Genomic DNA, 21,406 nt, shown 5'->3' with positions numbered 1-21,406 from the left:
TTGACTCCTTAAGCACCTCATTTGTTCTTACATGTTATGTACTTCCTTTTTTTTTCTTAATCAGTGCCTCAATAGCTCTTGAATTTCAAGGTTCCCTTCACAGGCACAGTTAAGCTTTGTATTCTCAAAATTTCACTTTTGAAGGCCTCCCACTTACCAATGGACACTTTTCCAGAAAACACACTGTCCCTATCCACACTTACCAGATCATTTCTGATACCATTGTTACGTACCCCGTAACTGGGTTGCCAAACCAGCAGAAATGGACCACTTAGTTGGAGTCTGGATTACTGGAACTAAGAAAGTTTTATTAAAGAAATAAGCAACACAGCACTCTAATCAAAAAGATATAAATGCAACAGTTTAGCAATGAATAAACACACATGTACACAGAACTAGGATAATCGGATCAATCAAGCTCTATTTCAGTCTAGGGGTAAAATGATCAGTCATCAAGTGACACAAAGTTCAGTTCAATTCAGTTCACAGTAATCGCCGTCGTGTCGTTGGGGAGAGAGAGAGAACGAATGAACATGCAAATCGGATTCCAAACAGACCTTCGATATTCCTCGCAGTTAGCTTTCGGGCGAGCCCTTTGTAATGTCTTCCGAGGTCACCGACTGTGACCCCTCCGTTCCAGATACGATCGTTCTTCTGCGGTGAACCCGGCACCCAGGCAAGGGCGGACACACACACCAGGTTCCCGCCCGACTGTGTCTTTCCACCCTGTGCGTCTATGGCTGGTCCCGCGACCACACCTCCAAAAACTCCCACCAACTTGTTGGGGGGCACACCGCTTTCAGGGTCTGGTTACCTCGTGGAGTCGTGTGTCTGTTGCCTTAGCGAACCTGTCCCTTTTTATCCCCCTGCTGGAGTATCGCCTGTCCATCAAACTTCAAACAGTTCAGGGTTCAAAGCCACCGGTCTCTGACAATACTCGGAACCGTGTCTCCTTTTGGTAATCTCTCTCGTCTCTCTCTTATTAGCTCCTTGCATGTTCCCCCATTGTCCTCTTATTGGCATCAATCTTCTGATAACTGGTTCTTTTGTCACACCATCAAAAATTGGCCTTTTTCTAAATTAGAATCTCATCCCACGGACCGGACCTATCTTATTGAATATTTACTTTGAAAGTAATGGCATTGTGATCACTAGATGAAATTTCTGTCATCTGCCCTGTGTCATTCCCTAATAGCAAATCAAGTATCGCGCACTGTCTAGTTGGGACTGATTAAGGAAAGTTTCTTGAACATATGTGACCAACTCTATCGCATCTAGTCCTTTTACATTATGGGATTCCCACTCAATATGTGGAAAGTTAAAATCACCTCCTATAACATCCTTGTGTTTCTTGCAACAGTCTGCGATCTCACCACAAACTTATTCCTCTAAATCCCTCGGGCTGTAATATAGTCCCATTAACATGGCCTTCCTTATTTTTCAGTTCCACCCATAATGCATCACCAGATGAGTTCTCCAGTCTGTCCTGATTTACTACTGCCACAATATTTTCCCTGATTCGTAATGCCACTCCTCCTCCATTTAATCCCTCCCGTTCTGTCATTTTTAAAACAATGGAACCCCGGAATATTGAGCTACCATTTCTGCCCCTCCTGCAACCAAGTCTCACCAATGACTGCAATATCATAATTCTAAGTGTTGATCCATGTCCTGAGCTCATCCGCCTTTCCTATGATACTTGGATTGAAATATATACAGCTCAAGACACTAGTCACACCATGCTGAACCTTTTGATCCTGACTTTGTCTGAGGCCTGAACAACATCTGTCTCCACAACCTCGCTATTAACTGTTCTGGCACTTTAGTTCCCATCCCCTGCAACTCTAGTTTAAACTCCATCATACAACACCAGCAAACCATCCCACAAGCATATTAGTCTCCTTCTGGTTCACGTGAAAACTGTCTGTTCTGTAGAGGTTCCACCTTCCCTGTAAGAGAACTCAATGATCCAAAAGTCTTATGCCCTTGCTCCTATTCTAACTCCTTGACCGCGTGTTAAACTGTGTACTCTTCCTGTTTCTGGCCTCACTAGCACGTGACATGAGTAGCAATCCTGATACCACAATCCTGAAGATCCTGACCTTTAATTTAGCATCTACCTCCCTGAACTCCCTTTGCAGAAACTTGTCACTCTTACTACATATATCATTGGTACATGGACCACTACCTCTGGCTGTTTACCCTCCCACTTAATAATGCTGAGGACTCGATCCAAGATGTCGTAGACTTTAGCACCCTAAAGGCAACATACTATTCAAGAATCTTGTTCACATCCACAGAACTTCCTTTCTGTTCTACTAACTAACGAATCCCCTATCACCACAGCTTGCCTCTTCTCTCACCTTCCCTTCTAATTCACAGTCAGACTCAGTGCCAGAAACCTGACCTTTATGACTTTCCATTGCTAGGTCATTGCCCCCCACCCTGTCAATGGTATCCAAAGTGATATACCTGTTGTTGAGAGATTGATCACAGGGGTACTATCCATTGGCTGTTTAACCCCTTTCCCCTTCCTGCCTGTCACCCAGTTTCCTGTGTCCTGCACCTTGGATGTAATCAGCTCAGTATCACATCGTCAGCTTCCTGTATGATCTGGAGTTCATACATTTCCAGCTCCATCTCCTTAACGGAGATTGTTAGAAGCTACAGCTGGATGCACTTCTCACACGTGTAGTTGTTAGGGACACTGGAGGTCTCCCTACCTTTCCACATTTTGCAAAAGAAACATTCCACTATTCACACTGGCATCTCTACTGTTCTAACTGAGCACATGTAAAGAAAGGGGTGGGGGAACTCTGCCTACTCTGACTGAAGCCTGTCTTCACTAAAGCCTGGAAAAGCTAAAGCCTCAAAATCTCCACTCTAACTTTGCCCACTCCAATGATGGCCGCTCCGCTTGCTCCTGCCTTACTTTAATTTGTTCTTGCTAATCAATCCTGAATGCTGATTGGCCGCTGCTCAAAGCTCCAATACTATTTTCTACTTTTCTATTTGATCAGTGAACCTGAGTAAATTATGTCTTCTCAGGTTTCCAATCTTTCGGATTGGCCTTTCCTCAAATCTCCAAAATGGCTTTTTCTAATGGAATGTTGCATGAATTCTTTATTAGAATAAGAAAGTTGATTAAAATGGTATTGGGGTTTTGAGAAAATTTCTGCTGAAAAATTAACTAAGACAACAAGAATCTCTAAATGACCATTTTAGCCTACTGCTTTTGAAACATCAGTGTGCTTACTTTTTTAAGGGCAGTTGACATAGAGGTATGAGAGAAGAAGAGGCAAATTATCTTAAGGGTATGAGATGTTTTAAACATAAGCATCTCAATATTCTGTTTAGGTATTTACTGTAGTTGTATTGTACATTGAATTTGATTTTTGGCATTAAAAATTATATTACAAGTAATATTGCATTTTTGTACCTGATCGTAATCAAATGTAAACCTTAAACTTGTACCTTTTGCCTAATGAATTTGATGTGATAAATGATAAAAGATTTTGTTTTCAAGGTTGGGATGGCCCGCCACCACCTCGTGGATGTGAAGTATTTGTGGGAAAGATTCCTCGGGACATGTACGAGGATGAATTGGTACCTGTGTTCCAGAGAGCAGGAAAAATTTTTGAGTTTAGACTGATGATGGAATTCAGTGGTGAGAATCGAGGTTATGCATTTGTTATGTATACTACAAGAGAAGAAGCCCAGAATGCGATCAAAATGCTGAACAATTTTGAAATTCGTCCTGGAAAATTTATTGGTGTCTGTGTTAGCTTGGACAACTGTAGACTGTTCATTGGAGCAATTCCAAAAGAGAAAAAAAAAGATGAAATCCTGGAAGAGATGAAAAAGGTTACTGAAAGTGTTGTTGATGTCATTGTCTACCCCAGTGCCACTGACAAGACAAAGAACCGTGGATTTGCATTTGTGGAATATGAATCTCACAGAGCTGCTGCAATGGCCAGAAGAAAGCTTATTCCAGGTACTGGAATTGTTTTAGAAGTAATTTAATTAATTAGCAGATCTTCACTGTTGAATCACCAATTTTACCAACTATAAATTTATTTTTTATTAATGTCACAAGAAATTCTATGGAGAGCTTAACTTGTGGACTGGTGTTCAGTTTTTAAAATAAGCTTTAATGGGAGTCTAATAGGAAAAAAATGAAGGTAACATCTGAGTGCTGGTTGATTCTTGGTTTTTCTTAGATTTTATGTGCAGTACATGAACAGGTCCCTCAGGTAACTTACTGCTTTTTACTTATGGTGTTTATAAATCATGGCTAATAATCAAGCTCTGCAAAATACAGCCTAATGACTCCAAATTGCAGTGCCACAGTTCAGGACCCTAACCTGTGCACCAGCCTTGTACTTCTGCATAACCATTTAAAAACGAATAGAATTATGGTCACGAGACCCAAAGTGCTCTCTGACAGACAGTTCTTCAATTCTTTTGCTTGCCCCAGATGATTCCCCAGGCGGAGGTCTAATGTTGCAGCATCTCTATTAGGTTACTTGGATAGACTTCACAAATTCCACTCTAAGCCTTTTACATGGCTGTGTCTGAAAAGAAATTGAAATTTCGCACTAATACTACCCTATTATGTTGTCGGCCATATCCCTGCCTACCATATGGCTCTTTCCTAAACACTGTCATCATATCTGCTTCTGCCATTTCCTCTGTCAACACAACCAAGCATCTACCACTCTTTCGTGATAAAAAGCTTTCTTGTAGTAGTCATAGGAACATAGAAAACCTACAGCACAATTTAGTCCCCTCACCTTAAGGCGGTGCCTTCACGTACTTGACATTTTCATGTTGGATTAAAGATTTTATTTTCTGCTCATAATTTCATTTACTTTGTCGGGTTTCCTCTCAGCCTCTGATGCTCCAGAGAAAACAGTCTAAGTTGGTTCAAGCAACACAGATCAAAGTTGCTGGTGAATGCAGCAGGCCGGACAGCATCTCTAGGAAGAGGTACGGTCGACGTTTCGGGCCGAGACCCTTTGTCAGGACTAACTGAAAGAAGAGCTAGTAAGAGATTTAAAAGTGGGAGGGGAGGGGGAGATCCAAAATGATAGGAGAAGACAGGAGAGGGAGGGATGGAGCCAAGAGCTGGACAGTTGATTGGCAAGAGGGATATGAGAGGATCATGGGACAGGAGGCTCAGGGAGAAAGAAAAGGGGGAGGGGGGGGAACCCACAGGATGGGCAAGGGGACAGAAGGAGAAAAAGGAGAGAGAGAGAGAGAGAAAGAATGTGTGTATATAAATAAATAACAGATGTGGTACGAGGGGGAGGTGGGGCATTAGCGGAAGTTTGAGAAGTCCTGGTTCATGCCATCAGGTTGGAGGCTACCCAGATGGAATATAAGGTGTTGTTCCTCCAACCTGAGTGTGGCTTCATCTTTACAGTAGAGGAGGCCATGGATAGACATGTCAGAATGGAAATGGGACGTGGAGTTAAAATGTGTGGCCACTGGGAGATCCTTACTCAGGTTGGAGGAACAAAACCTTATATTCCGTCTGGCTAGCCTCCAACCTGATGGCATGAACTCAGGTTGGAGGAACAACACCTTATATTCCGTCTGAGTAGCCTCCAACCTGATGGCATGATATCCACGGCCTCCTCTACTGTTGGTTCAACCTCTCTTCATAAGACGATAAGGCATAGGAGCAGAATTAGGCCATTCAGCCCATTGAGTCTGCTCAGCCATTCCATGATGGCTGATTCCCAGATCCCACTCAACCCCATAGACCTGCCTACTCCCCATATCCTTTGATGCCCTGACTGATCAGGAAACTATCAACTTCCACCTTAAATATACCGCAGTGTGTGACAGAGTATTCCACAGAGTTACTGCTGTCTAGCTAAAAAAAATTCCTCCTTACCTCTGTTCCAAAGGGTCACCCTTCAATTTTGAGACTGTGCCCTCTAGTTCTGGATATCCCCACCATAGGAAATATTCTCTCCACATCCACCCTATCTAGTCCTTTCAACATTCAGTAGGTTTCAATGAGATCCCTACGCAGTCTTCTGAATTCCAGTCAACACAGGCACAAAGCTGCCAAATGCTCCTCATAGGCTAACCCCTTCATTCCCAGAATAATCCTTGTTAACCTCCTCTGGACTCTCTCCAATGACAACACATCCTTTCTGAGATATGGGCACAACACTGTTGCAGTACTCCAAGTGCAGCCTGACAAGTGTCTTATAAAGCCACAGCACCATTTCCTTGCTTTTATACTCTATTCCCCTTGAAATAACTGCCAACATTGTAATTGCCTTCTTTACTCAACCTGTAGATTAACCTCTGGGAGTCTTGCACGAGGACTCCTAAGTCCCTCTGTGCCTCTGTTTGAACCTTCTCCCCAATTTGATAATAGTTAGATAAAAGACTTTCTTTTGCTCTTTTACCAAAATGCATTATCACATATTTCCTAACACTGTGGCATTTTTTTTTTTTGCCCATTCTTTCAATTTAGACCATAGGAGACCATAACACATAGGAGCAGAATTAGGCTATTTGGCCCATTGAGTCTGCTCTGCCATTCAATCATGGCTGATCCTTTTATTTCTCTCTTCCTCAAACACATTTCCCAGCCTTCTCCCTGTAACCTTTGGTGCAATGTCCAATCAAGAACCTATCAATCTCTGCCTTAAGTACACCCAACGACCTGGCCTTCACAGCTGCACGTGGCAACAAATTCCACAAATTCACTGCGCTCTGGCCAAAGAAATTTCTCCACATCGCTGTTTTTAGTGGACACCCCTCTATCGTGAGGCTGTGCCTTCTTGTCCTGGTCTCTCCCACCATGGGAAACATCTTATCCACATCTACTTTGTCTAGGCCTTTCAACATTCGAAATATTTCAATGAGATCCCTTCTCATCTTTCTAAATTCCAGCGAATACAGACCCAGAGCCATGAAACGTTCCTCATATGATAACACTTTCATTCCTGGAATCATCCTTGTGATCCTTCTCTGGACCTTCTCCAATGCGAGCACATCTCTTCTAAGATGAGGAGCCCAAAACTGTACACAATACTCAAGGTGAGGCCTCACCTCAGCATCACATCCCTGCTCTTGTATTATAGGCCTCTTGAAATGAATGCTAACATTGCATTTGCCTTTCTCACCACTGACTCAACCTGCAAGTTAAGCTTTAGGGTGTTGTGCACAAGGACTCCCAAGTCACTTTGCATCCCAGATTTTCAATTTACTCCCCATTTAGAAAATAGTCAACACATTTATTTCTAGTACCAAAGTGCGTGTCTATGCATTTTCTAACATATTTCATTTTCTAATTCCTTGCCCGTTCTCCTAATCAGCCTAAGTCCTTCTGCATCCTACATTTTGTCAACACTACCTGCCCCTCCACCGATTTTGTATCATCTGCAAACTTGGTAATAAAGCCTCTATTCCATTATCTAAATCATTTATATACAGCATAAAAAGAAGTGGTCCCAACACTGACCCCTATGGAACACCACTAATCACTGGCAGCCAACCAGACAAGGATCCTTTTGTTCCCAGTCGCTCCCTTCTTCCAATCAGCCAATGCTCTAACCATGTGAGTAATTTTACTGGAATACCACGGGCTATTAACTTGGTAAGCAGCCTCGTGTGGCACTTTGTCAAAGTCCATATAAACAACATCCACTGTAATCCTTTATCTATCCTACTTGCAATCTCCTCAAAGAATTCCAACAAGTTCGTCAGGCAGGATTTTTCCTTAAGGAAACCATGCTGACTTTGTCCTATCTTGTCCTATGTCACCAACTACTCCATCACCTCAGCCTTAATAATTTTGACGTTAACATCTTCCCAACCACTGAGGTGAGGCTAACAGATGTATAATTTCCTTTCTGCTGCCTTCCTCCTTTCTTAGAGTGGAGTGACACTTGCAATTTTCCAGTCCTCTGACACCATGCCAGAATGATTTTTGAAAGATCATTGCTAATGACGCCACAATCTCTAATGCTACCTCTTTCAGAACCTTAGGATGCAGTTCATCTGGTCCGGGTGACTTATGTACCTTTTAAGTCTTACAGCTTTTTGAGCACCTTCTCCCTTGTAATAGTAACTCCACCCACTTCTCTTCCTCCACACACTACAACATCTGCACACTGCTGATATCTTCCGCGGTGAACACTGATGCAAAATACCCATTTAGTTCATCAGCTATTTCCTTGTCCCCTGTTATTATTTCTCCTGCCTCATTTTCTAGAGGTCCTATATCCACTCTCATCTCTTTTTTTTTTTACATACTTGGAAAAGTTTTTACTATCCACATTGATATTATTTGCTAGCTTGTTTTCATATTTTTTCTTTCCCCTTATAATGATTATTCTGGTTGCTCTCTGTAGGTTTTTAAAAACTTCCCAATCTTCTGTCTTCCTACTAATTTTTGCTTTGTTGTATGCCCTCTTTTGCTTTTACATTAGCTTGACCTCCTTTGTCAGCCACAGTTGTACTATTTTGCCAGTTGAGTATTTCTTCATTTTTGGAATGCACATGTCCTGCACCTTCCTCATTTTCCCTAGAAACGCACACCATTGCTGCTTTGCTGTCATCCCTGCCAGCATCTCATTACAATTTACTTTGGCCAACACCTCTCACCTATCACTGTAACTTCCTTTACTCCACTGAAATACTGCTATGTCAGACTTTACTTTCTCCCAGTCAGATTTGAAGTTGAACTCAGTCGTATTGTGATCACTGGTTCCTAAGGGTTAACATAGAAAATAGGTGCAGGAATAGGCCATTCAGCCCTTCGAGCCTGCACCGCCATTCAGTATGATCATGGCTGATCATCCAACTCAGAACCCTGCACCAGCCTTCCCTCCATACCCCCGATCCCTTTAGCCGCAAGGGCCATATCTAACTCCCTCTTAAATATAGCCAATGAACTGGCCTCAACTGTTTCCTGTGGCAGAGAATTCCACAGATTCATCACTCTCTGTGTGAAGAAGTTTTTCCTAATCTCGGTCCTAAAAGGCTTCCCCTGTATCCTCAAACTGTGACCCCTCGTTCTGGACTTCCCCAACATCGGGAACAATCTTCCTTTAGGATTTTATACGTTTCAATCAGATCCCGCCTCAATCTTCTAAATTCCAACGAGTATAAGCCTAGTTCATCCAGTCTTTCATCATATGAACGTCCTGCCATCCCAGGAATCAATCTGGTGAACCTTCTTTGTACTCCCTCTATGGCAAGGATGTCTTTCCTCAGATTAGGGGACCAAAACTGCACACAATACTCCAGGTGTGGTCTCACCAAGGCCTTGTACAACTGCAGTAGTACCTCCCTGCTCCTGTACTCGAATCCTCTTGCTATAAATGCCAGCATACCATTGGCCTTTTTCACCACCTGCTGTACCTGCATGCCCACTTTCAATGACGTGTATAATGGCACCTAGGTCTCGTTGCACCTCCTCTTTTCCTAATGGGCCACCATTCAGATAATAATCTGTTTTACCTTAAGCTCCCTAATCACCTCTGGTTCATTACATAACATCCAATCCAGTATAGCTGATCCCCAACAACAAACTCCTCTTAAAAAAAAAAAAAAGCCATCTCTCGGGCATTCAACAAATTCACTCTCTTGAGATCCAATACCAACCTGATTTTCCCAATCGACCTGCATGTTAAAATCTCTATAACATTGCCCTTCTGACACGCCTTTTCTATTTCCTGTTGTAATCTGTGGTCCACTTCCCAGCCACTGTTTGGAGGTCTGTATATAACTGCCATCAGGGTCCTTTTAACCTTGCAGTTTCTTAACTCAACCCAGAAGGATTCAACATCTTCCGATTCAATGTCACATCTTTCTACTGATTTGATGCCATTCTTTACCAGTAGAACCATGTTTCCCCCTCTGCCTACCTTCCTATCTTTCCGATACAACGTGTAACCTTGGACATTCAGCTCCCAAGTACAACTATCCTTCAGCCACGGTTCAGTAATGGCCACAACATCATACCTGGCAATCTGAAGTTTTTTAATCTACCATAAAAAATCTACCATCTTTTGCCCCATTTCCCAAACAATATTTATCTTGACAAGTCATTTTAAAACCACCTTCAATTGCCAATTTCTGTATTGTCTACAAATTTTCTAATCAGTCCACCTATAATTTTGTAAAAGAAAAGAAGTCTCAGCATGAATACCTGCAGAACACTACTGGTCCTTGATCTCCAGTCAGAATAATACCACTCCACCACTATATGTTGCCTTCTATAGCCAAGTCGGCTGGAATCCAAACTACCAAGTCACTATGGATCCCATAGGTCATAATCTTCTGGTTCAAGCTTACCATGATGGTCCTGTCATCTAGACAACATGTACTGCCCTTTGCTCATTAATAATCTCTACAGCCTCCTCAGAAAACTCAAGGAGGTGGGGGCATGGCAGAAAAGGAGGAAGTCATGGAGGGTTTGTCTGTTGAGTCAATGTTGGTGGAAAGAAACAGGAAGGGGGCAATAACTGCTGGGTGTATTTTATAGACCCCCCCCCAGTAGTAACAGATACATCGAGGAGCAGATAGGGAGGCAGACTCTGGAATGGTTAAGAATTATAATTGATCAGGGACAGTCAGCATGGCTTTGTCAAGGGCAAGTTGTGCCTTATAAGCCAGATTGAATTCTTTGAGGATGCAACAAAACACATTGATGAAGGTAGAGCAGTGGATGCATGGATTTCAGTGAGTCTTTTGATAAGATTCCCCATGCAAGGTTCCTTCAGAAAGTAAAAAGGCATGGGATCCAAGGAGAGCTTGCTTTCTGGATCCAGAATTGACTAGCACACAGAGGCAAAGGGTGGTTGTAGATGGTTCGTATTCTGCATGGAGGTCGGTGACTAGTGGTGTTCTGCAGGGATCTGTTCTGGGACCGCTCTTTTTTGTGATTTTTAGTCTGGAGGGTTGACAGAGGTTACAGCGGGACGTCGATAGGATGCAGAACTGGGCTGAGAAGTGGCAGATGGACTTCAGCCCAGGTTAACTTTCAGGTTGATGGAGAAGGCAAATGCAATGTTAGCATTTGTTTCAAGAGGTCTAGAATACACGAGCAGGGGTGTGGGTCTCACCTTGAGTATTCTGTACAGTTTTGGGCTCCTTATCCTAGAAGAGTTGTGCTGGCACTGAAGAGGGTTGTGAGGAGGTTCATAAGGATGATTCCAGGAATGAAGGGTTATCATATGAGGAACATTTAATGGCTCTGGTTCTGTATTCGCCTGAATTTAGAAGGATGGAGGGTGATCTCATTGAAACTTTTTGAATGTTGAAAGACCTAGATAGTAGATGTGAAAAGGATGTTTCCCATGGTGGGAGAGTCCAGGACAAGAAGGTGCAGCCTCAGGATAGAGGGGAGTCCATTCAAAACAGAGATGCAGAGCAATTTCTTTAGCCAGAGTGTGGTGAATTTGTGGAATTTTTTACCACATGCAGCTGTGGAGGTCAGGTCGTTGGGTGTATTTATGGCAGAGATTGATAGGTTCTTGATTAGACATGGCGCCAAAGGTTAAGGGAAGAATCTGGGAAATGGAGTTGAGGAGAAAAATAAGGATCTGCCATGATTGTCTGACAGAGCAGACTCGACAGGCCAAATGGCCTAATTCTGCTCCAATGTCTTCTATATAACAATTACAGCATGGAAACAGGCTATCTCGGCCCTCCTAGTCCGTGCCGAATTCTTACGATCACCTAGTCCCACCGACCTGCACTCAGCCCATAACCCTCCATTCCTTTCCTGTCCATATATCTATCCAATTTAACTTTAAACGACAACATCGAACCTGCCTCAACCACTTCTGCTGGAAGCTCGTTCCACACAGCTACCACTCTCTGAGTAAAGAAGTTCCCCCTCATGTTACCCCTAAACTTTTGCCCTTTAACTCTCAACTCAGGTCCTCTTGTTTGAATCTCCCCCATTCTCAATGGAAAAAGCCTATCAATCCCCCTCATAATTTTAAACACCTCTATCAAGTCCCCCCAATCTTCTACGCTCCAAAGAATAAAGACCTAACTTGTTCAGCCTTTCTCTGTAACTTAGGAGACGAAACCCAGGCAACATTTTAGCAAACCTCCTCTGTACTCTCTCAATTTTATTGACATCTTTCCTATAATGCGGTCACCAGAACTGTACACGATACTCCAAATTTGGCCTTACTGATGCCTTATACAATTTCAACATTACATCCCAACTCCTATACTCAATGCTCTGATTAATAAATGCCAGCATACCAAAAGCTTTCTTCTCTACCCTATCCACATGAGATTCCACCTTCAGGGAACTATGCACCATTATTCCTAGATCTCTCTGTTCTACGGCATTCTTCAATGCCCTACCATTTACCATGTATCTCCTATTTTGATTAGTCCTACCAAAATGTAGCACCTCACAGTTTTCAGCACTAAAGTCCATCTGCCATCTTTCCAGCCCACTCTTCTAACTGGCCTAAATCTCTCTGCAAGCTTTGAAAACCTCTTTCATTATCCACAACTCCACCTATCTTAGTATCATCTGCATAGTTACTAATCCAATTTACCACCCCATCATCCAGATCATTAACATATATGACGAACAACATTGGACCCAGTGCAGATCCCTGAGGCACACTGCTACACACTGTCCTCCAATCTAACACACAGTTATCCACCACTGCTGAATCCATTTTACTACTTTGATATTAATGTCTAATGATTGAACATTCCTAACTAACCTTCCATGTGGAACCTTGTCAAAGGCCTTACTGAAGTCCATATAGATAACATCCACTGCTTTACCCTCGTCAACTTTCTTAGTAACCTCATCAAAAAATTCAATAAGTTTTGTCAAACGTGACCTTCTACGCACAAATCCATGTTGACTGTTCCTAATCAGACCCTGTCTATCCAGATAATTATATATACCATCTCTAAGAATACTTTCCATCAATTTACACACCACTGACGTCAAACTCACAGGCCGATAATTGCTAGGTTTACTCTTAGAACCCTTTTTAAACAATGGAACCACATGAGCAATACGCCAATCCTCCGGCACCATCCCCGTTTCTAATGACATTTGAAATATTTCTGTCAGAGCCCCTGCTATTTCCACACTAACTTCCTCAAGGTCCTAGGGAATATCTTGTCCAGACCCGGAGACTTACCCACTTTTATATTCCTTAAAAACACCAGTACTTCCTCTTCTTTAATCGTCATACTTTCCATAACTACCCTTCTTTTTTCCTTTACCTTACACAATTCAATATCCTTCTTCTTAGTGAATACCGAAGAAAAGAAATTGTTCAAAATCTCCCCCATCTCTTTTGGCTACGCACAATTTTATCCCTCACTATCCTTTTGCTATTAACATAACTGTAGAAACCCTTTGGATTTATTTTCACCTTACTTGCCAAAGCAGCCTGGTATCTTCTTTTAGCTTTTCTAATTTCTTTCTTAAGATTCTTTTTACATTCTTTATATTCCTCGAGCACCTCATTAACTCCAAGCTGTCTTCTGGTCTAAATATGGTGGATCATTTTGGTAAGTCCAATTTGAAGACAGAATATAATATAAATGGTAAGACTCTTGGCAGTGCGGAGGATCTGAGAGATCTTGGAGTCCGTGTCGATAGGACACTCAAAGCTGCTGCACAGATTGCCAGTGTTGTTAAGTAGGTGTACGGTGTGTTGGCATTCATCAACCATGGGATTGCGTTCAAGAGCTGTGTGGTAATGTTATGGGTATATAAGATCTTGGCCGACCCCATTTGGAGTACTGTGTTCAGTTCTGATGACCTCATCATGCCGAGGAGATTTGCAAGGATGTTCCCTGGATTGGAGGGCGTACCTTATGGGAATTGGTAGAGTGTACTACTTGGCTTTTTCTCCTTGGAGCGACAGAGGATGAGAGGTGAGCTGATAGTGGTGTATAGGATGATGAGAGACATTCATCATGTGGATAGCCAGAGGCTTTTTCTCAGAGCTGAAATGGCTAACACAAGGGGGCATAGTTTTAAGGTGCTTGGAAATAGATACCGAGGGGATGTCAGGGCTAAGTTTTTCACACGGAGAGTGGTGGGTGCGTGGAATGCACTGCCGGTGGTAGTTGTGGAAGCGGATACAATAGGGTCTTTAAAGAGCATCTTAGATAGGTACATGGACCTTAGGAAAATAGAGGGCTACCCACTAGGAAAATCCTAGGTAGTCTCTAGAGTAGGTTACATGGTCGGCACAACATTGTGGACTGAAGGGCCTGTAATGTGCTGTAATTTTCTATGTTCTATGTAATAGGGTTGTTGTGGTGGGTGATTTTAACTTTCCTAATATTGACTGGCATCTCCTTAGAGCATGGGGTGGAGTTTGTTAGGTGTGATCAGGAAGGTTTGTTGACACAATATGTAGATAAGCCAACTAGAGGAGAGGCTGTACTTGATCTGGTATTTGGAAATGAACCTGGTCAGGTGTCAGATCTCTTAGTAGGAGAGCATTTTGGAGGTAGTGATCACAACTCTTATCTCCTTTACCATGGCGCTGGAGAGGGATTGGAGCAGACAATTTTGGAAAACATTTAATTGGGGTAGGGGAAAATATGCAATTAGGCAAAAACTTGGGAGCAGATGTTCTCAGGGAAATGCACAACAGAAATGTTCAGAGAACATTTGCAAAGCATTCTGGATAGCTATGTTCCACTGAGACAGGGAAAGGATGGTAGGGTAAGAGAACCATGGTGTTCAATGAATGTAGAAAATCTAGTTAAGAAAAGCTTATGAAAGGTTCAAAAAAACTAGGTATAGTTAGAAGTCTAGAAAATTACAAGGTTACCAGGAAGGAGAATGAAATTAGGAGACATAGAAGGTCTCTCTTAGAAGGCCTTGGTGAGCAGGATTAAGGAAATCCCCAAGGATTTGAAGTATGTGAAGAACAAGGGGATGAGCTGTTTGAGAATGGGACTGATCAGGTGCGATCGTGGAAACGTGTGCATGGAGTCGGAGGAGGTAGCAGAGGTACTTAATGAATACTTTGCTTCAGTATTCACCAGGGAAAAGGACGTTGGCAATTGTGGGGATGACTTACAGTGGACTGAAATGCTTGGACCTATAGACATTAAGAAAGAGTTTTTGAAAAGCATTAAGTTAGATAAGTCACAAACAAGAAAAAGTCTGCAGATGCTGGAAAATAAGCAACACATACAAAATGCTGGAGGAACTCTGCAGGCTAGGCAGCATGTATGGAAAAGAATACAGTCGACATTTCAGGCCGAGACTCTTCAGCTAAGTTAGATAAGTCACCAGATCTGGTCGAGATATATCCCAGACTACTGTGGGAATCAAGGAAGGATATTGCTGAGCCTCTGGCAGTAATCTTTGCGTCATGAATAGGGACAGGAGAAGTACCAGAGGATTGGAGGGTTACAAATGTTCTCTTGTTCAAGAAAGGAAGTAGAGATAACCCAGTGAGTCTTCCTTCAGTGGTAGACAAGGTGTTGGAGAAGATCCTGAGAGGCAGGATTTATGAGCATTTGGAGAGACATAATCTGATTAGGGATAGTCAGCATGGCTTTGTCAAGGTCAGGTCGTGCCTTACAAGGATGATTGAATTCTTTGAGGACAAAGCAAAACACATTGATGAGGGTTGGGCAGTGGATGTAGTGTATATGGATTTCAGTAAGGTTTTTGATAAGATTCCCCATGCAAGGCTCATTGAGAAAGCAAGGAAGCGTGGGATCCAAGGAGACCTGGCTTTGTGGATCCAGAATTGGCTTGCCCACAGAAGGCAAAGGGTGGTTGTAGATGGTTCGTATTCTGCATGGAGGTTGGTGACCAGTGGTGTTCCGCAGGGATCTGTTCTGGGACCTCTCTTCTTTGTGATTTTTATATATGACCGGAATGAGGAAGTGGAAGGGTGGGTTAGTAAGTTTGCTGATGACCTAAAAGTTGGGGGTGTTGTGGATAGTCTGGAGGGTTGACAGTGTTTACAGCGGGATATCGATAGGATGCAGAACTGGCCTGAGAAGTGGCAGATGGAGTTCAACCCAGGTAAGTGTGAAGTGGTTCATTTTGATAGGTCAAATTTGAAGACAGAATTAATGGTAAGATTGTTGGCAGTATTGTGGATCAGAGAGACCTTGGGGTCCGATTCTATAGGACATGCAAATCTGCTATGCAGGTTGACAGTGTTGTTAAGAAGGTATATGGTGTGTTGGTCTTCATCAACCATGGAATTGTGTTCAAGAGCCATGAGATAATGTTACAGCTGTATAAGACCTTATACCCCACTCGGTGTACTGTATTCAGTTCTGATCACCTCACTACAGGAAGAATGTGGATATTATAGAGAGAGTGCAGAGGAGATTTCCAAGGATGTTGCCTGGATTGGAGAGCGTGCCTTAAGAGGATAGGTTGAGTGAACTTGGCCTTTTCTCCTTAATGGTGTATAAGATGATGAGGGGCATTGATAATGTGGATAGCCAGAGGCTTTTCCCTGGGCTGAAATGGCTAATATGATGGGGCATAATTTTAAAGTGCTTGGAAGTAGGTACAATGGTGATGTCAGGGGTAAGGTTTTCACACAGAGACTGGTGGGTTCATGGAATGCACTGCCAGCAACAGTGGTAGAGACAGATACAATAGGGTCTTTTAATAGGGTCTTAGATAGGTACATGGAGCTTAGAAAAATAGAGGGCTTTACAGTAGGGAAATTCTAGGCAGTTTCTAGAGTAGGTTACATGGTCAGCACAACATTGTGGGCCGAAGGGCCTATAATGTGCTGTAGATTACTATGTTCAATGAAGTTTGTGAAGCATGATGACCTCCCATGAACAAATATTTGCTGACTTTAATATTCATACTTTTCCAGCTCAAGAAGATCCTATTCTTAAGAATTTTCTCTAATTTCTAAGAATTTCTACCACTGATGTAAGAGTCATTGTCATAATACCTGGTTTGGCTATTTTGCCCTTGTTGAAACCTTGCCTGCCACGAGAAATACAAAGGTTCTGTTCAGGTCCCAGCAATAGAGTGATAGAGCACTGCAGCATTGAAAACAAGCCCTTTGGCCCATCAAGCCCGTGATAAATCTCAATCTCAATCAATATGCGGAAAGTTAAAATACCTGCTATCACAATCTTTCTTTAGTTATAACTGTCTGCAATGTCTAAATCCCATTGACATTGGGATGATCTATAATATTACTATTAAAATGGTCATTCTTTTCTTATTCCTCAGTTCCACCCATTAAGTCTGAGCGCTGCTGTGACATTTTCCATGATTCATAATGCCATCCCTCATCCTTTAAACCCTCTTGCTCTACCATGTCTAAAACAACCTGGAACCCCAGAACATCGAGTTGTCAGTCCTGCCCCTCCTGCAACCACGTTTCTCTAATGACTACAATGATATAGTTCTGATACTGATCCACGCTTTAAGTTCATATGCCTTATTTACAATACTTCTAACATTGAAATAGATGCAACTCAGAAAATTATTCCCACTATGGTCAGTCTTTTGATTCCTGTGTTTGTATGCAGGTTTAAAAGCATCTTTCCCCACTATCTGCCCTGACACACTAGTTCCCATTCACCTGCAACTTCAGTTTAAACCTCCCAGAACAACACAAGCAAAGCTTCCCACGAAGGTATTAGTCCTCCAGTTTAAGTGCAGACTGTCTCATCTGTGCAGGTCCCATCTTCACTGGAATAGAGCCCAGTGGTCAAAATATCTGAAGCCCTCCTTCCTGCACCTTAGCCATATGTTAAACTGTATCATCTTACTATTTCTGGCCTCAGTACTACATAGCACAGGTAGCAATTCTGAAATCACAACCTTGGAGATCTTATCAATTAATTTAGCTTCTAACTCCCTGAATTCACTTTACAGGACCTCATCATCTTTCTTACCTTTGTTGTTACTTCCAGTGTTGGCCACAACCTCTGGCTGCTCACCTTCCCTGTTACGATGTTGATCTGAGATCTTCGTGTCATGGTCCGGTCTGTGTAGTCCACATTCTGGTTCACAATCCGGTCCATGGACTCAGGACTCTGGGTCTTCCAGCTGTCCCTTGTTTCGGTTGGGTTAATCACAGGCACCTGTTTCCCATCTTGAGGCTTGGAATATAAGTGGTCTTGGGGTCGAGTGTGGGCTGCTGGTTGATCTTGTCAAGATTCCCTGGGAGCAACCTGCCGGTGGAAGGCTAGAGCGGCCACTTGCCATCTTTAGGGCGCATTGGAGAACCATCACTTCATGGAACCTTGCTGTCGGTAGTCGGAGCTGTCTTTGTGGTATGGATTTGGCCGTTTCCCAGGCCAGCTGAGTGGCTGTCAGCCACTCCGAGCTAGGTGGGGATCCGGCTGTTTCTGTAGCCAGCCGAGGTTGCTGGCCGTAACTGCGACTCGGAGCAACCCAGATGCAGAGATGGAACTGTTTGTCGTTCTTCGGTGTTTGTCTCTTCTTGTCCTCGCCTCCGTGGGGTAAGTCAGGCCATTCTGCCATTGCCCTGCAGGGGGACCTGTCTTGTCTTTGCCTCTGTTGGGTAAGTCGGGCTGTTCTGCCATTACCCAACGGATGGACCTGTCCCACTTTGGTGTGGAGATAAAGTTGAGTCTTGGCTTGTCTAAGGATAAGTCCCAGCTCTGTGTCTATGTACTGTCCAGTCTCATGTTAGTATCATGTTAAAGATGAGTCCGGGCTTTTCAAAGGATAAGTCCTGGCTCTATGTTGATGTACAGTTCCCAGTCTGTCTCCGAGCTCCAGCCTCCGAGTTATCAGCCTCAAGACCCCAGCCTGCAGTCTCCAGTCTCCAGCTTCAAGACCCCAGCCATGTCCTGTCCTGTCGCCATGTCATGTCCTTGCCTAGTTCTGGGGTCCGAGCCCAAGGCAAGACCCATGTTCTGGGTCCTTGTCCAGTCTCTGGCTCGGAGTCCAAGCACAGGCTCCTAGTTCATGGTTCCTAGTCCTGGTCCTGCTTTCCCAAGCCCAGGCACCTGTTTCATAGTTCCCTATCTTGTCCATGTCCTAGCCCAAGTCTACGTTCTTGTCCCTGCTCCTTGTCTGTATCCTGTCATGCCCCTACTTTAGTTAAGTCCTGTTCCTCGTACTTCAGTGTCTGTGTCTTGCATTTGGGTCCGATCCCAGCACCCACCTTGTGACACCCTGACCCTGACACTGGGAGGCAACATACCCAAGAGTAATTTTTTTGTTGTCCACAGAATCTCCTATCTTTTTCCGAACAAATTGATCTTTTGCCACTATAGCTAACCTCTCTTCCGACCCTTCCCTTTTGAGCCACAAAGCCATTCTCACTACCAGAGACCTGATTGTTGTGACCTTCCTCTGCTAGGTTATTCCTCCCTTACCCTACAAACAGTATCCAAAGTGGTATACTTGTAAATTGAGGAGAACATCCAGAGAGGTACCCTGTATAGGCTGCCTATCTCCTCATGTTACCTGTGTCCCTCATGTTAGGTGCAACTACCTTCCTGTATCTCCTGTCAATCAACCCTTCAGCCTACTGAGTCCAGAATAATCTCAGTTCATCCAGCTGTAACCCATTTCTCTAACAGAGTCAGTAAGATGCTGCAACTGAATTGAACTGACTTTTATTTCTTACATCCTTCGCAAACATGAGGAGTAAAAATCTTTCCGTTACATCTCCATCTAAAAATCATAGTAATTTACGTAGCCCCCCTGGCCACCCTCAGGGTCGCTCGGCTCGCTGTCGTCTAGGGAAACAGCCTCGGCCCCACCAAACTGGATAATTCGTTTGTGTGGATGCTGTGTGAGGTACCCCACCCCGCCCAAATAACAGACAATACACCAGATGCAATTAAATGATTTACAGTTTATAAATATTACTGGAACTATATAATTAAAAGAGAATAAAATATAAAAGGAAAATAAAAGGCGCCACACTTATCAAAGTTCAATCTCTTCGTGCACAAAAACCGTTGGAGCTCAAGGACCTTCTTCACCCTGCGACCCCCTCAGACCACCTCGACCGGCCGCCTGGGACCAACAACGGTGGTCGACCAGACGCTCCACACGAGTCCGTCTCCGTCTCCTCGCCGAACGTCCCGCTCAGGGTCCGACCCCGTTAGCGGACTCACAGCACCTCCTCCATCCTCTGTCTTGCTCTCCCGCCTTCTGCCCCAAAACCTCGCGCATACAGTATCTTCAAATACACCAAAACCATAACAACTATCCCAGTTGGTTAATAACGTATTTCTTATCACCCTCTGAACCAAAATAAGCTGCTAGTGCAAACTTTCTCAGCGTTTAACACAACAAAGCCGCATTCCCCAGATTAACATAACAAAGACACCATTTTAATTAGCCTCCGCAATAACATAAAAGTCGAAACCCCTTTACACTCTCCCCCCACCAAATAAAGACATGTCCTCATGACTTCTAAATAACTCGCCAACCAGTCCTGCAGACACACAACACACACATACACAGATACACACAGCGACAGTGCTCCCCAAACAGTGGACCTTACTCCCGTCCCACGGGCGCTACATAGGCCAACCTATCTGGGAGCTTCTTAACCCTCCGAGACCTCCGTACCCCCTCACCTAAACCCAAAAGGCTCAGACACTACTAGGGATACCTCGAGCCTGCTTGCCAACTCCTCTCTCACTCAAGCCACCACTACAGCTCGGAGCCCTCTGTCCCGTGTCCGGGGCCCCTCCCCTCCTCCTTCCTGGTCCTGCTGTAACTCAGACTGCCCACAGCTAGCCCTCCCCACTACACCTGAATCAGTGGGAGAAGAGCCAAAAGTCTCTTCCTCAATCAAGGGGAAGTTAGCGAAAGGCAGCATGTTCCACATGTGCAGCACATCATCCTTCGAATCCGTACCCTTCCTCATTCCCTCGATCGGTAGCTGCTGTTTAAGTTTCTCCAAACTGAAACATTTAGCTGGGGCTACCCCTTCAGCCTCCTGCAGTCGAGACGTCAGCTTCTTCGGGGACTCCTTCAACTCTCGCCACAGCCTCCGTGGTTCTGACTCAGGGTTCCTGGCCATCTCAATCTGGGACGCAGTTACCCCATCAGCCTCTTCCACCCTGACCTGAAAAGCAGCAGTTAAAGGATGTTCAGCCTCTGGTTGTTTCTTCCTGAGGACGTCTTCCAGGTCAACTTTCAGTTTTTCCACTTCATTTAAACTCGCGATAGTCACTTTCAGGTTCCTTTCAAGCGTCCGCCTCCCTTTTCCGAGATCTGTCCTCTATTTCTTTACCTCCTCGGGAGTGTAGTCAAACTCCCCTCCCTGGGCTCTCGGTTTTCTGTTGACCTTAGTCAGAACACTTCCTTGATCTTCCCCAACTTGCAAGTCTTCCAATCTGTTCTGAATCGACGTCTTGAGTTTCTGCTGATTCCTTCAAAGGCGGGTCATTGTTTCTTCTCGCTGGATTA

At 43.8% G+C, this 21,406-nt stretch overlaps 1 protein-coding gene across 2 annotated transcripts in view; it reads left to right on the top strand.

The window, feature by feature from the left end:
* Positions 1–21,406, top strand: part of rbm46 (RNA binding motif protein 46) — a 127,139-nt gene that overhangs the window by 62,684 nt on the left and 43,049 nt on the right. For both annotated transcript variants that reach the window (XM_072251938.1, XM_072251937.1), the window contains exon 3: positions 3,527–3,994. In XM_072251938.1, coding sequence (XP_072108039.1) covers positions 3,527–3,994 — 468 coding nt within the window. The remainder of the gene's footprint in view (positions 1–3,526; positions 3,995–21,406) is intronic.

Source organism: Mobula birostris, chromosome 3, assembly GCF_030028105.1.
Source record: "Mobula birostris isolate sMobBir1 chromosome 3, sMobBir1.hap1, whole genome shotgun sequence".
Taxonomy (NCBI): domain Eukaryota; kingdom Metazoa; phylum Chordata; class Chondrichthyes; order Myliobatiformes; family Myliobatidae; genus Mobula; species Mobula birostris.
This window is presented reverse-complemented; position numbering and strand designations above follow the sequence as displayed.